Source organism: Pezoporus flaviventris, unplaced genomic scaffold (genome assembly GCF_033815535.1).
Source record: "Pezoporus flaviventris isolate CSIRO_AGI_PZ_B2104156 unplaced genomic scaffold, CSIRO_AGI_Pfla_v1 ptg000097l, whole genome shotgun sequence".
In the NCBI taxonomy this organism is placed as follows: domain Eukaryota; kingdom Metazoa; phylum Chordata; class Aves; order Psittaciformes; family Psittacidae; genus Pezoporus; species Pezoporus flaviventris.
Window position 1 is genome coordinate 3,464,194 of NW_026892645.1, and position 12,873 is coordinate 3,477,066.

The window sequence follows — 12,873 nt, forward strand, 5'->3', positions numbered from 1 at the left end:
CTTGCACATACTGTCTCTTTTTTCTTCTCAGGTGGCATCACAAATGGTGCAGTATTGTTTTGCAGTAGCCAGGCCTTTTTTACTATTTTGTTGCTCCTTTTATTTGCTGGACAGGTGGATTGTATGTGTGTGCATCAAGACTCCAGACTGTGTGGGAGTCTTGTCTGTTGAGTAATAACTGATTTTAACTGTCTGTAGCCTCTGAAAAGTTTACCAGCTATTTAAAACTGCTATTCTGATAAACATAACTTACCAGAAAAGGTGTTTTGTTTCCAGGACACCTTGTCTTTTTTTGCTGACTGGGCTTTTGGAGTTTGCTCCTACCTATGGGCCAGGGGAGAAAAGAGCAGTCTTTCTTCAGAGGTGTCAGAGTGCTTTGCCCATCCCTGATGCTGAAAATATCTTTAGGTAAAAAAAAAACCCAAACAAAACATACTGAGTGAAAGAGTGGGAGAAATCGCTTTACTTGGAAGTATGAGACACCTCAGAAGCAGTTTAATTGGCTTGTCTACTGTTAAATGTGTTTATAACGAGTGACACATAAATAGAAACTTGTTCTGCAATCTGGCAAGGCAAAGGCACAGGAATGCAGGCAAAGTGAGCAGGCTGTTCATGGGGGTACCCCATGTACATCCGCTGTCCCTTCCCAAACTTGCTTCCAAGCAGAAGAACCACTTGGGCTAACATTCTGTCCAGAAAAGTGGAGCCTGTGGGTGGGCCCCTTGAAATGGAACATATCAACTGAGCCTGTTAAGGTTTGATAAACTATGAGCAGCTCTTGAGCACAGCCATAGAGCAGAAAGCATCTGAAAAGGCAGAAGGTAGTACTGCAGATCTCATGTATGTATGTATGTTTTCTATGGATGCAACTTCTCTTCCTGGCAGATAGAAACAGCTTGTAGCATAATAACTAGCTATTACTGTGTTTACAGGCAGTATCAAGTTTAATGCAATTTTTTTGGTGAGCCCTTAAATTCTGGGGCTACAAATAAATTTGTTGGAAGAAGTCATCCTTTGTTTCTCAAAGAACTTTGGCAGTGATGTCAGTGGTTCTTTTTTTAATCATTTCTGAGACCATCCTAGTTAAAACATCTAAATTAGTGCATCCTTCAAGTGCTTTGCATAATCTCATCTTTGGGTGCATGAGCTGTAACTCCTGATGAGGCTTGCTGGTTTTTTGGGGGGGGGAGGGGGGTGTTAAGGTTTTTTGGGGGTTATATTTCTTTTTCAGAGCCTTATATACACAGTTGTCTGGTTTTGTGAGCAGTGGCCTTTAAACCATCAGGTGTAATAAGAGTGCTATTTTTTACGCATTAACTTGTGACAGAATCTCTTTTAGTCTCTGCTCTGGGTTTTGGTTGTGAGGTTTAAACTGCAGATGAAAGAACTTAATTGCACACACAAGGAGCAGCGATGGTTGTCAGTGCACCTGGTTATCAGGCTGAGAAAAAACCCCAACAAATGTAAAACCTGTGTCTAATTAGGGAGCTAATCTGTATTCTTCAGAGCAGATCATCTCCTGCTATGCTGAGCAGTGAACCACGGATCTTTAAAACACTAAAAGGGGAGAGTATTAGGCCAGTGCGTGGTACATTATTTGTAGTTTCTCAAGCATGGATTAAGTGGTTTTATGAGGCAGGGCTCCTCTGGAGTCACTACAGGTTGTGGGAAGTAAGATTTTCATTTAGCTATAGTATGGCTTTGAAGGGTTCATAACCAGTTCCCTTGACAGGTCTAGCATGTATCTGTTACCAGTACATCTGACAGACAGCTGCTAGAGTTAATTTTTAGATGGATTAGCTCCTTGAACTGGTTTTGAACAGTGTGGCTCTCTTTATCTAACTGCTAACTGAGATGTTTTCTAATTACGAAGCTAGAGCTGATGTGACATTGAGACATAACAGTAGTTTGTGTAGATTTTTGTCCCATATGTGCTCTGAAAGCCTACGGTTGTTTCGGTTTCCTCTCTTTAAAAGCACATTTTTGGATAGGGGCCCAAAGAAATATTCTTCTGAATTGAAATATTCAAAGAATTTTTTTCTGAATGAATTCTACTGTTGAGCAAAGTCTCCAGACTTATTTCCAGCTTTGGCCTTATCTGACTAGTGATACTCCCTGGTTTTTCGCATAGTCACCAGATGGTGAGTCGGGATAGGAGTCCTTTTCATCTCCATGAGGTTGTCACCTGAGCTGTAGCGAGGGCCAAGTGATGGCAGTTTCTTAGGCTGTGTGTTGGAGGAGTGGGGCAGGAGTTTTGTAGCGCTGTGTGCATTACTGTTTCAGTTCGTGAGTGTGAGTTGAAAGTGTCATTTGCTGCTATGCAAGTGTCCCTGATATGCTGACATAACAAGGAGTTAATGAAACTGGTCATTAGGAAACCTTGCATTAAGAAATAGTGACTCAGTCAGTAAGTGGTGGGTTTGAGAGAACTTAGTAATGTGCTAACATGGAAGGGGAACAACAACATGTACTGCAAGGCGTGAGTTTATGACCTGCCTATCACTTCACTGGGGCTGACAGAACTTGTTCCCTAACTGTTGGAATTGACCTGTTTTGTTTCTTTCTTTCAGTGAGGACTCTGTAACCCACTCGCTGCCCAAGATGGTGAAGCTGGATATACACACGCTGGCTCATCATCTCAAGCAGGAACGGCTCTATGTAAACTCAGAAAAGCAGCTCATTCAGAGGCTCAATGCAGATGTATTGAAGACAGCTGAAAAGCTGTACCGCACAGCATGGATTTCCAAGCAGCAAAGAATTAACTTGGACAGACTGATTATAACAAGGTGACTTGGGGGGTGAGGGTGGTCCTGAGGAGAACGAGCTCCTAAACTTCTATGAAGTGCAGCAAATCCATCAGATCATTCACACTTGGTATCTGAAGTTCTTTGCTGTACTAATAATAAAAATGGTAAAGTTTTAAAGAAGATCTTAACCAGAGAATCTGACTCAACTGAAGCTTACTTGTTGGCTTCTTAAGCTACCTTTTTCAATACATGTGTTTGTTTCTCTTCTGGTCAGAGTTTATGGGAATGAACTCTCCTTATTCCTGAATTTGCAAATCATTTGTATTAACTATAGGTAAAGACATTATTCCTTGGGTAGTAGTCTTGTTGATTGATCTACCATGGGGCATCTTTTATGAGGTTTGTTTGCTTAAGAGTTACTTAGACTCTTTCAATGTCTTTCTTTCCAGTGCTGAAGCTTCTCCTGCTGAATGTTGCCAGCATGCTAAAATCTTGGAGGACACACAGTTTGTGGATGGGTATAAGCAGCTGGGATTTCAGGAGACTGCTTATGGAGAATTCCTAAACAGATTGAGAGAGAACCCTAGGCTTATTGCATCCTGTCTGGTTGCCGGAGAGAAGCTCAACCAGGACAACACGCAGAGTGTCATCCACACAGTCTTTACCTCCATTTATGGCAACTGCATCATGCAGGAGGATGAGAGCTACCTCCTCCAGGTCCTCCGTTACTTGATAGAGTTTGAACTGAAGGAAAGCGACAACCCCAGGCGGCTGCTGAGACGAGGCACTTGTGCCTTCAGCATCTTGTTCAAACTCTTCTCTGAAGGACTCTTTTCTGCAAAGCTTTTTCTTACTGCAACTTTACATGAGCCGATCATGCAGCTGCTGGTTGAAGATGAAGACCACTTGGAAACTGATCCAAACAAGTTAACTGAGAGATTCTCCCCGGTACAACAGGAAAAGTTATTTGGAGAGAAAGGCACAGAAAAGTTCAGGCAAAGAGTCCAAGAGATGGTTGACTCCAATGAGGCCAAGCTGGTGACCTTGGTGAACAAATTCATTGGCTATCTCAAACAAAACACTTACTGTTTTCCTCACAGCTTGCGATGGATTGTGTCACAAATGTACAAAACACTCTCATGTGTAGACAGGCTGGAGGTTGGGGAGGTCAGAGCAATGTGCACAGATCTTCTTCTAGCCTGTTTCATCTGCCCTGCAATTGTTAACCCGGAACAGTATGGGATCATTTCTGATGCTCCTATAAATGAGGTGGCAAGATTTAATCTGATGCAGGTATGGTTCACTTCAAAGTAGTCTTAAAAGAAAAAAATACATGAGAAATGTTCTTGGTCTTTTTTTTTTCCCCCCACTAGAACTGATGTTACTACAGTAAAGGGAAAGGTACTGTCCCTCCTTCCTGTAATATGGATGCTAACAAAATATTTGTGTTAATCGTTGCTGAAAAGGCATGTTCTAAAGTTTATCTTTTAGTTGAAAATATTGACTTAAAAAAAATGATAGTGTGTATTCCTTTATCTCTTAGAAGAGTTGCAAATGGACCTTATAAAAGCTACTATAAGGGATGGAAGTTAAAGTGTAAAACTGACTGTTAAGATGAATTCAGGCATGTGTGTAAATGCATATTGTGCTGTTCCGGCTAATACTAAGTCTTATGCCAACTGTGAGCTTTGGTACAGCATCACAGTTGGCAACTCTTTAAAATGGAGAGTTGTTTTGCAGTTGGAGGTTAATAAGGAAGTATTCTCTGAAACAAGGGTTAGCCCTCTTGCTATTTTTTTTCTCCTCCAACATATTCTTAGTAAAATATATGCAGCCTTTTAATAATCTCTTAGTTTAAGATGACCTAGATTCAACTCTCAATTCTGATGTGTTGTAAAAACAAAACATGCTTTGTTCCTGGGAAAGGGGGCAAGTAGGGATGCTCATAGCATACTGTGTGTGCAGATTTTCTTGTTAAATGCAATTACTGGGTTGTTTTTTTTCTAAAGCTTCTTGCATTTTCTGTGTCCTGAAAGCCAGTACAGGCCTCTGTCCACTCAATCAGAAGTATTTCTTGGAGTATTAAATGGTAAAAAAATGTAGAATAGAGAAGTGTTTTCAGGTATTTTTTGTAATTGGGTCCATCACGATGTTGTTTTGAAATGCTTATTCTTCCATCTTCTTTTTCATTTCAGGTTGGGAGGCTTCTGCAGCAATTGGCCATGACGGGGTCTGAAGAGGGAGATCCACGTACAAAGAGCAGCCTTGCTAAATTTGACAAAGTAAGAATGTAGACTGAAAAAAGCTGACTCGTGTGTCTGCTTGGTCCTTCTGCAGTCCTTTTCAGACATTGCAAAGGACTTACTCAGTGTTTAACTTCCAAGTTACGTGTACTGAAAAGCAGATTAAATCTTGCACGAAGCTGGGAACAAAATCTTGAGTACTAGAGTTAAAGGTCAGGGATTCTTGCTTTTACTCTGACATAATACTTATTAAAAGAAAACATAAAAAGGAAATTAAAGCAAGTTACCTTTGAAACTGAAATGCTGAATTACTGCCTGCAGCTTTCCTACTGCACCTAAAGAAAACACTTTGATCTGAAGACAACTTCTATATGAAGTCTGGTTTAACACCAAGCAATTTGTTAGTGCAAGTAACTTTTGTTCTTTTTTTGTGTAGTTTTGCTTTGTTTTCCTCAGCTTTTCCTTTATCAGTGTGAATCATCTGTAGCAATACTGAAATTGACTTCAGCAGAGGAGCAATGAAACTGATGAACTTTGATGTATTGTTGCATGTTTAAAAACCTGTTGATTTGCTTGTGTAACTTCCAGGGTAACTTCCAGGTAATTATAATTGTTACACAGTCAGCATACAAAGTTACACATACTTGTATTTATTATACAAGTAACATTCAATCAGGTTAGAAAGTGATATTATGTGTTGCTTCCTCGTTTCGCTTTTAGTCTGTGCTCAACAGCTCCTTCAGGAAGGGGCAGTTAATTACCATAGAACAGTTTTAATTTTGTTAAAAAGTGTATGAAGACACTTAAGTAACACTTTAGAATGCAGAAGAGGAATGAAGGAAGTGCTGAAACTAACTGCACGCTTTCCTTGCTTACTCTTCTGTGATTTTAATGGTATATCGTACTTTATCCTAAGATTTTAAAAGTAGGAAGCAAAACTTCCACTGTTATGTAAACTGCTGAACTCTTGTAACTTACGTTCTTTCCAAACTCTAGTAAATGGTCTCTCATTTAAAAACTATTTCTTCTCTTTGCAGAGCTGTGTTGCTGCTTTCCTGGATGTAGTTATTGATGGGCGTGCAGTTGAAACTCCTCCAATGTCTTCTGTTAACCTTCTGGAGGGGTTGAGCAGAACAGTGGTTTACATGACGTACAGCCAGCTAACTGCTCTGGTAATATCTTATGTTCTTAAGTAGTAGTATAAACCTGTCCCCGCACGTTTACAGATAGGATAAACAAGGATAACTTATGCTGCAATTCTTAGTAATTGTTAATTTTCAGGTTGGCTTTATGCGGAATGTAATGTCAAGTGATCAGCTTAAGGAAGATCGGATGGCTTTGGAAAACTTGCTGGCAAACTTGCCCCAGAACAAACCAGGAAAAAGCAGCAGCCTTGAAATGACTCCATATAACACCCCACAGCTTTCTCCTGCAACTACTCCAGCTAACAAGAAAAATCGATTACCAATAGGTAAGAAGAGCAAGCAGGCTTCTTTCATGATCTGATACCTTGATACATCTTCTGTGCCATTTCTTCAGTCACCTCTTGGGGCTACTCTTTGACTACACCTCCAGGTCCTGCTTTTTCTCTGTAAATGATGAAGAATTTTCTTTTGCATATAAAAGCCAGGTAACTTCCTTATTTTCTGGTGCCAGTATGGTGAGCTCCAGCACTCTGGTTGAGCTTGGGAAAAACGCTGGAGTGCTAGTGCAATGATAATAAAGGGAAAGTTTGAAAATGGGAAGCAGATCTAGGAGGGAATATTGCTTAGGAAAGCAGTGAGGTACAAGTAGTGATATTTAATTAGTGGGATAGAATAAGTTTAAATCTTTTGTGTCTCAGAAGAGAGCAAATGGGGAAGAGCATGAAAAAGTAAGAGCAGAACTTTCAGAGTATATGCCAAGAAGAGCTGCTTGCTTCTTTCTCCATTATGTGCCTGGTTTTAACTCTAATTGTTAGTAAACTGTAATGCAGCTTTGCCTGTTGGGGTTTTTGTCCTCTCTTTGAAGAGGATTCTGAGTCTTGAACTTGTCTATTCCAATAATATTTTCTCTTAAAATAGGAAGTGTGGTACTCATCTTCAGTGTATATTTATATAACTATGACCACACGGGATGTTTTTGTTTGTTTGAGGGATTTGGTGTTAGTGTGTAACAGGATGAAAATATGTAGAGCCAAATAAGTGGCAAAAAAACCCACAAAACCAACCCCCAAACTAACCTATCCCATGTTGTTTTAACTCTGCTTCTGAATGGCTCTGGTCTTATGCCTACTAATTAGTGGCACAACAGCATTTATTTTATGGTATAAATTAGTTTTTGCTCAAAGTTTTTATTTGTTTTGTTTCATTTTAATGCTCTCGAAATCCAGGACAGCAGTTGGCAGCCATTACTGCCTGGGATACTTCTGCTACCAATCTTTCTGCTCATATAACTCTAGTAACCCCTTTTGGTGGGTAATGCCCTCTTTCTGTTCTTCTCTGTGAAATGTTTAGTTGCAACACAACTTGAGCATGCCTTTGGTTTACTTTGGCAATCAGTTGCTTTGCCAGATTTCTTTATTGATTTTTGTTTGAAACTCATTTAGTATGTACATGTAGGTTTTCAAAACACTGTGAGTGCCTTTGTGTGATAATCAAAATCTGGCTTGGACTTGTGCACACTTGCCTTGTTTTCCCAGATCAAATAAAGAAATAACTGGTGCTGTGCTGCCATACTTAGAAATCCTAATTCCATGTGGGCGTTTTTCCTTCCATGATGCCAAGCATCAAAATATGAGGCTACATGAAAAGATTAAAAAAAAAGATGCAAAGTAATCAAAACAAAACATCTGTTAGAATACGATTTCCCTGCTTTTTAGAAGAGAAAACTCCTAAACAAATGAATTAGAGTTTCAAACCAGAAATGTAGACTTCTTTTGTTAGTTATAAACCTCTTAATTTTTTCATATAACTCATTAAAGATCTGTGATTGGAATATGCTGAACTTGTGTAGGCAAACAAGACAAAGTATAACTCATTTCTCTAAGCTTTTATGTTGAAAGTTTGCTTTTTCACAGTGCAGTACTCTAAATTTAAGCACCAGTTCTGTCTCACAAAGTTTAATAAGACTGCATTTTGTGAGTTTATTGAGTAATTCAAAACCCTGTGGTTCTGTATTTCCATTGTGTTGTCTTTTTTCCCTCCTTAAACAAGGGAAAGCTTTCTAATGTTGATATTCAAAATATTTTCATAGCAACTCGTAGCAGAAGTAGATCAAATATGCTAATGGATCAGCATGGAGATCATGAAGGATCCTCCCAGGAGACTATCCCAGAAGTTCAGCCGGAAGAAGTGCTGGTGATTTCTTTGGGGACAGGTCCACAGATTACTCCAGGAATGATGTCAGAAAATGAGGTATGTAAAATCTATCGCATCTCAGATATTTTAAGAAGCACAGCCTCTGTGTTCTTTAATAGCAGAACAATGATGTTGTGACACTGTGTTTTGGTAATAAATCTGGAATGGGAATTAAAATCCTCCCTTTATTTTACTGAACTTGGGAGTTGTAGCTTTCAAATTTCCCTTTGTTAGGTGAATTTTTTTTCCTCACTTAGTATATCTGCAAGGTGTGAAAACCAATATGTAAACAGAGGAAAAATGAACCTGACAGATTTATGAAGAGGCTTTTGTCATCTGGTGTGCTTAAGAGCAAACTCAGGCTATTGTTTCCGAGCCTGAAGAAACTGATTCAGTTATCTTTCTGCATGCTCTGTCCTTTGGATCAAGTGGCACAGGTGAATGACAGAACTGGAACACTGATCCCGACAGTTTTGGCAGCTCAGACTTGAAACGCACAGACCTAGCTTCTTGTGAGGGCGGAGCTGTGGTCACGTTGCCAGGAATGCCTTCAGACTGTGCTGCTTAGGGTAAGGCTGGTTTTACAGCCTTTTATTTCCCCAGCTGTAGCACAGCTTCTGCTTTCATCTTTGCTGCCTTGCCTGGTAGTTCAGATTACCTCCCTTTGCAACCTGCTGAGCATCAGTTTCCATACTATATTAGTCTGCTGGGGCGAGGAAGGAGCTTGTGGCTCCATTATTATCAGGATTTGTCTTACATTCACATCATGGTTACCTTATGTTCTCTCCAAGCTCTGACTTTGGAGATAGCTGTCTTTTTTTCAAAGGGAATGTTAGAAATTCAATTGTGTCGTTAACATCTAGGGAAACCAATGTAAAAATGCATACCATGTTTTAAGGAAGACTTGTTTCTTTTTCCCACTCTTCAGGTCTTAAATATGCAACTTGCAGATGGTGGACAAGGAGATGTCCCTGTTGATGAAAACAAACTCCATGGTAAACCTGATAAAACCTTGCGCTTTTCCCTCTGCAGTGATAATCTGGAAGGAATATCTGAAGGTGAAGGGCCACTTAAGTCTTCAAGTTGTTGTTTTCCTTAACTATAAAAGGAACTTCTGTTAAGCACAGCATGTCATCTTTGCCATTTTAAAGGCTGTGCTAGTTTACCCCGAGAGCCTGTCTTTTCTCTTAGGCATTCAAATAAAGACGTATGGAGCTGAACTCTACATTCAGTTATGCAAAAGCATAACCAAGTCTGAGAATTAGGAAGAAAAAAACTAAGTGTATTTAGAAAGAGAAAACAGAGAGGGTTTTGCTTTGCTTTTTTTTGCTGCTGTTTTTTAACCGTAAGTGCAGTACTAATTATTAAGATAACCTAAGTTAGCTCTAAATTTAGATTTCTCAGACTTTATTTTTCATCATGTTTTAATAAGCTATTACATATCTCAGAATAGTTTCTGGACTCTGGACAACTCCTTTATAGGAACATCAGACGCAGCCAAGCAGAGGTTTATTTCTGATATTGAAGAGGTTTGTACAGGTCATGCAGCATGCGTTATATTGTGTGACTTCCATAATTTAGTTTTTGCTCTCTTCTCAAAGTAAGGAAACAAATTCAGGGACAAGTAAACAAATTAATGGCAAAGACTTCATTGACTTTTTACTTACAGTTAAGTAATAGTAATAGTGAGATTCCAGCTGTTTCTGTAAATGTATTTGTAGATTATTATAATTAGTACTATACTAAATATGGGAAGTATGTATCACATTGCAGGTTAAGTGTCTGTAGAGCCACGATCAAGAGTAGAGCAAATGCACATGTAGTTCATCAACTCGGTATTTTATATTGGCACTGCTACTTCATTTCTTTTCATCTTTCCAGTTAATTGTGTCCTGGATTGTTCATGCTGTATATTTAGGAACTGTTACTCAAATTAGACTTACAGTAAACTGCTGTTTTCACAGGTCCTTCCAATCGCTCCAACTCTGTGTCGTCTTTGGATTTAGAAGGGGAATCTGTGTCAGAGCTCGGCGCGGGCCCCTCTGGGAGCAATGGTGTAGAAGCTCTGCAGCTGTTAGAGCATGAACAAGGCAGGTGCATGTTCTCTAATACAGCTGCCTGAGGTGCTGTAGATGCTAAAGCGGAAATTCTCTGGAAAAAGGTTGAAAAATTGACTAGTTTGGGAAGAAACAAGTGAAAGTTTTCCTGTGCAATCACTATTGTGTATTTTTTTTTCCCCCAAGAAATATTTCTTGTAGGCTGCTGTCAAGAAATCGCATGAGATTTTGAGGTCCTTTATAGGAAACTGCTTGTAAAGTTTTGCTTGATATCAATTTTGCCTTTCAGGGAATAGGGTGATCTGAACTGGGATAATCTTAAAGCATCTGGATAGCTTCTTGTTTCATGTATATTTGTCAAATGCTGGAACAGGTTGTCCAAAGAAGTTGTGGTGTCTCCAGCTTGGAGATAATCAAAACATATCTGGCAATGATCATGAGCAACCTGCTGTAATTGACCCTGTTTTGAGCAGAGGGTTTGGGCTTGAATGATCTCTGGAGGCCACAGCTGTTCTGTCATAAGTTCTTCTTACAGGGATTGTATCAGTTTTGTCTGTCAGTTGGTTGATAGGTCACCATGTGTAGTGTAAGATTTTTCTTCTTAAGTCTCAAATGGACTTAAAAACTGTTTTCAGGCAGCATCTCTTGAATAGTGCTGTACAGGCCCTACTTTAAAAGGCTTTTATCTGACAGAATTAGAGGGTTGTCTGTTTTCCTATAATGTACTCTTACAGATTTCAAATGAGAAGTAATTGGAAAAGCCTTTAACAAATTGAGACCTTTTTGTTTTTACACAGCCACAACTCAGGATAACCTTGATGACAAGCTCCGTAAATTTGAAATCCGTGACATGATGGGGTTGACTGATGACAGAGATATATCAGAAACCGTGAGTGAAACTTGGAGTACAGATGTCTTGGGAAGTGACTTCGATCCAAATATTGATGAAGATCGTTTGCAGGAAATAGCAGGTAACTTGGTGGTGTAGCTGGTATGTTAAAATGCTTCATGCTTGCTCTAAACTAGTGAGGCTGCAGAGCCCTCCTCCTCCTCCTCTCTTTTGAAATAGGTGTGTTTGCATCGACTAAACTGAGGATTTTGTATGCATGACCTGAATTGTATTTAGTTGCTTATTCCTATCTTTTCAACATTGTTTTTCATGGTGACTTTATTTAAGGACACCTAAAATGTGTTCTTATTTTCTCTCTGATCAGAGCTGTCTTCAGGAAGCCTTTATCTAGCTATACGCTTCGGCTTTACTTTTGCAGGTGCAGCTGCAGAGAACATGCTAGGCAGCTTACTGTGTTTACCAGGTTCAGGATCCGTGTTGCTTGATCCCTGCACAGGTTCAACCATATCAGAAACCACAAGTGAGGCATGGAGTGTGGAAGTATTACCGAGTGATTCAGGTCAGAATCATGCAGTTTTTGCTTATTTCTTTAGCGTGAATCAAGACTCTTCTAGAGGCATAGAGTGCCAAACAGCAGCCTCTTCCTCTCTTTCTTTGAGAGATTATTGTCCTAGGGTTAAGTTAGTGTTTGTGAATGCTTCCAGTATTAAAAGGCCAAACTGTTCCTAGGCAGAGGGAAGATGGAAAACATTGTGACAAGTAACTCACTGTTACTTAAGAAGTTCTTTGGGGCCAAAAAGGGTGAGAAGGGATTGCAGAGCAGACTTATGTTTGCTTTCCTTCCCTATGACATTAAGTAGGGCTACCTAGGATCACAGTTTGCTTTGGTTAATGAAGATTTCACTGTATACTGTTGTATCTAAGAAATACAATACTAAAATAAATTAAAACTACTTAGAATGCCTGTGCAGATAGAACAGTGCTATTTGTGCAGCGTCCTGCTTTCTGTATAAGGGACTACAAGAAAACACTGAAGGAGCTGAGTTAGCTTAGAACTTAATGTACTAAACCAACACATACCCCTCTTCCTTCTTTATGTGAACATTAAGGGAGCATGGTATTGAGTAATGATACTTTTTTCTCTCTACTCTCCATTGTCTCTCTTTGTAGAGGCCCCAGATTTAAAACAGGAGGAAAGACTACAAGAACTGGAAAGCTGTTCTGGGCTGGGTAGCACATCTGATGACACAGATGTAAGGGAGGTCAGTTCTCGACCCAGCACACCAGGCCTCAGCGTTGTATCAGGTGAGTTTGCATGTTCTGTTAGAAAGTGATCAGCACCTGCTTTGCTGCGCTTCAATTAAACATCATTTCACTCATAAGATAACTTCTTGCACTCAGTCTGGAATTTTCAAAGCATCTTTGTTCATCTTACAGAAGAAGATAAAAAGGCAGCAGAGAGTCAAATACTCTGTGCTATAATAGCAATGGTTAGCTGTGGGTTATGGATTTCGAAGAAACTCCTAACTTTCTTGCACTTAGTTATATTGTCACAACATTCTCTTTATTTAAGTAAATCAGCATGTATCTACTTCACTTCTTTGGTTTCTGCAAAGTACTTAAGTGTCTTTCTAATGC

The 12,873-nt window shown here is 39.5% G+C and overlaps 1 protein-coding gene across 7 annotated transcripts in view; it reads left to right on the top strand.

Annotated features, from left to right (window-relative positions):
* GAPVD1 (GTPase activating protein and VPS9 domains 1) overlaps nucleotides 1-12,873 on the top strand; it is a 45,560-nt gene that overhangs the window by 3,573 nt on the left and 29,114 nt on the right. For 2 of the 7 annotated variants that reach the window (XM_061477033.1, XM_061477038.1), the window contains 12 exons: nucleotides 2,571-2,786; nucleotides 3,197-4,040; nucleotides 4,943-5,029; nucleotides 6,028-6,162; nucleotides 6,272-6,461; nucleotides 7,362-7,442; nucleotides 8,225-8,385; nucleotides 9,257-9,386; nucleotides 10,293-10,418; nucleotides 11,183-11,356; nucleotides 11,654-11,794; nucleotides 12,406-12,540. In XM_061477033.1, coding sequence (XP_061333017.1) covers nucleotides 2,602-2,786; nucleotides 3,197-4,040; nucleotides 4,943-5,029; nucleotides 6,028-6,162; nucleotides 6,272-6,461; nucleotides 7,362-7,442; nucleotides 8,225-8,385; nucleotides 9,257-9,386; nucleotides 10,293-10,418; nucleotides 11,183-11,356; nucleotides 11,654-11,794; nucleotides 12,406-12,540 — 2,389 coding nt within the window. In that variant the 5' untranslated portion in view covers nucleotides 2,571-2,601. Of the gene's footprint in view, nucleotides 1-195; nucleotides 409-2,570; nucleotides 2,787-3,196; nucleotides 4,041-4,942; nucleotides 5,030-6,027; nucleotides 6,163-6,271; nucleotides 6,462-7,361; nucleotides 7,443-8,224; nucleotides 8,386-9,256; nucleotides 9,387-10,292; nucleotides 10,419-11,182; nucleotides 11,357-11,653; nucleotides 11,795-12,405; nucleotides 12,541-12,873 lie in introns of those variants that run through there. The other 5 variants (XM_061477034.1, XM_061477036.1, XM_061477035.1 and 2 more) reach the window with 5 other exon arrangements.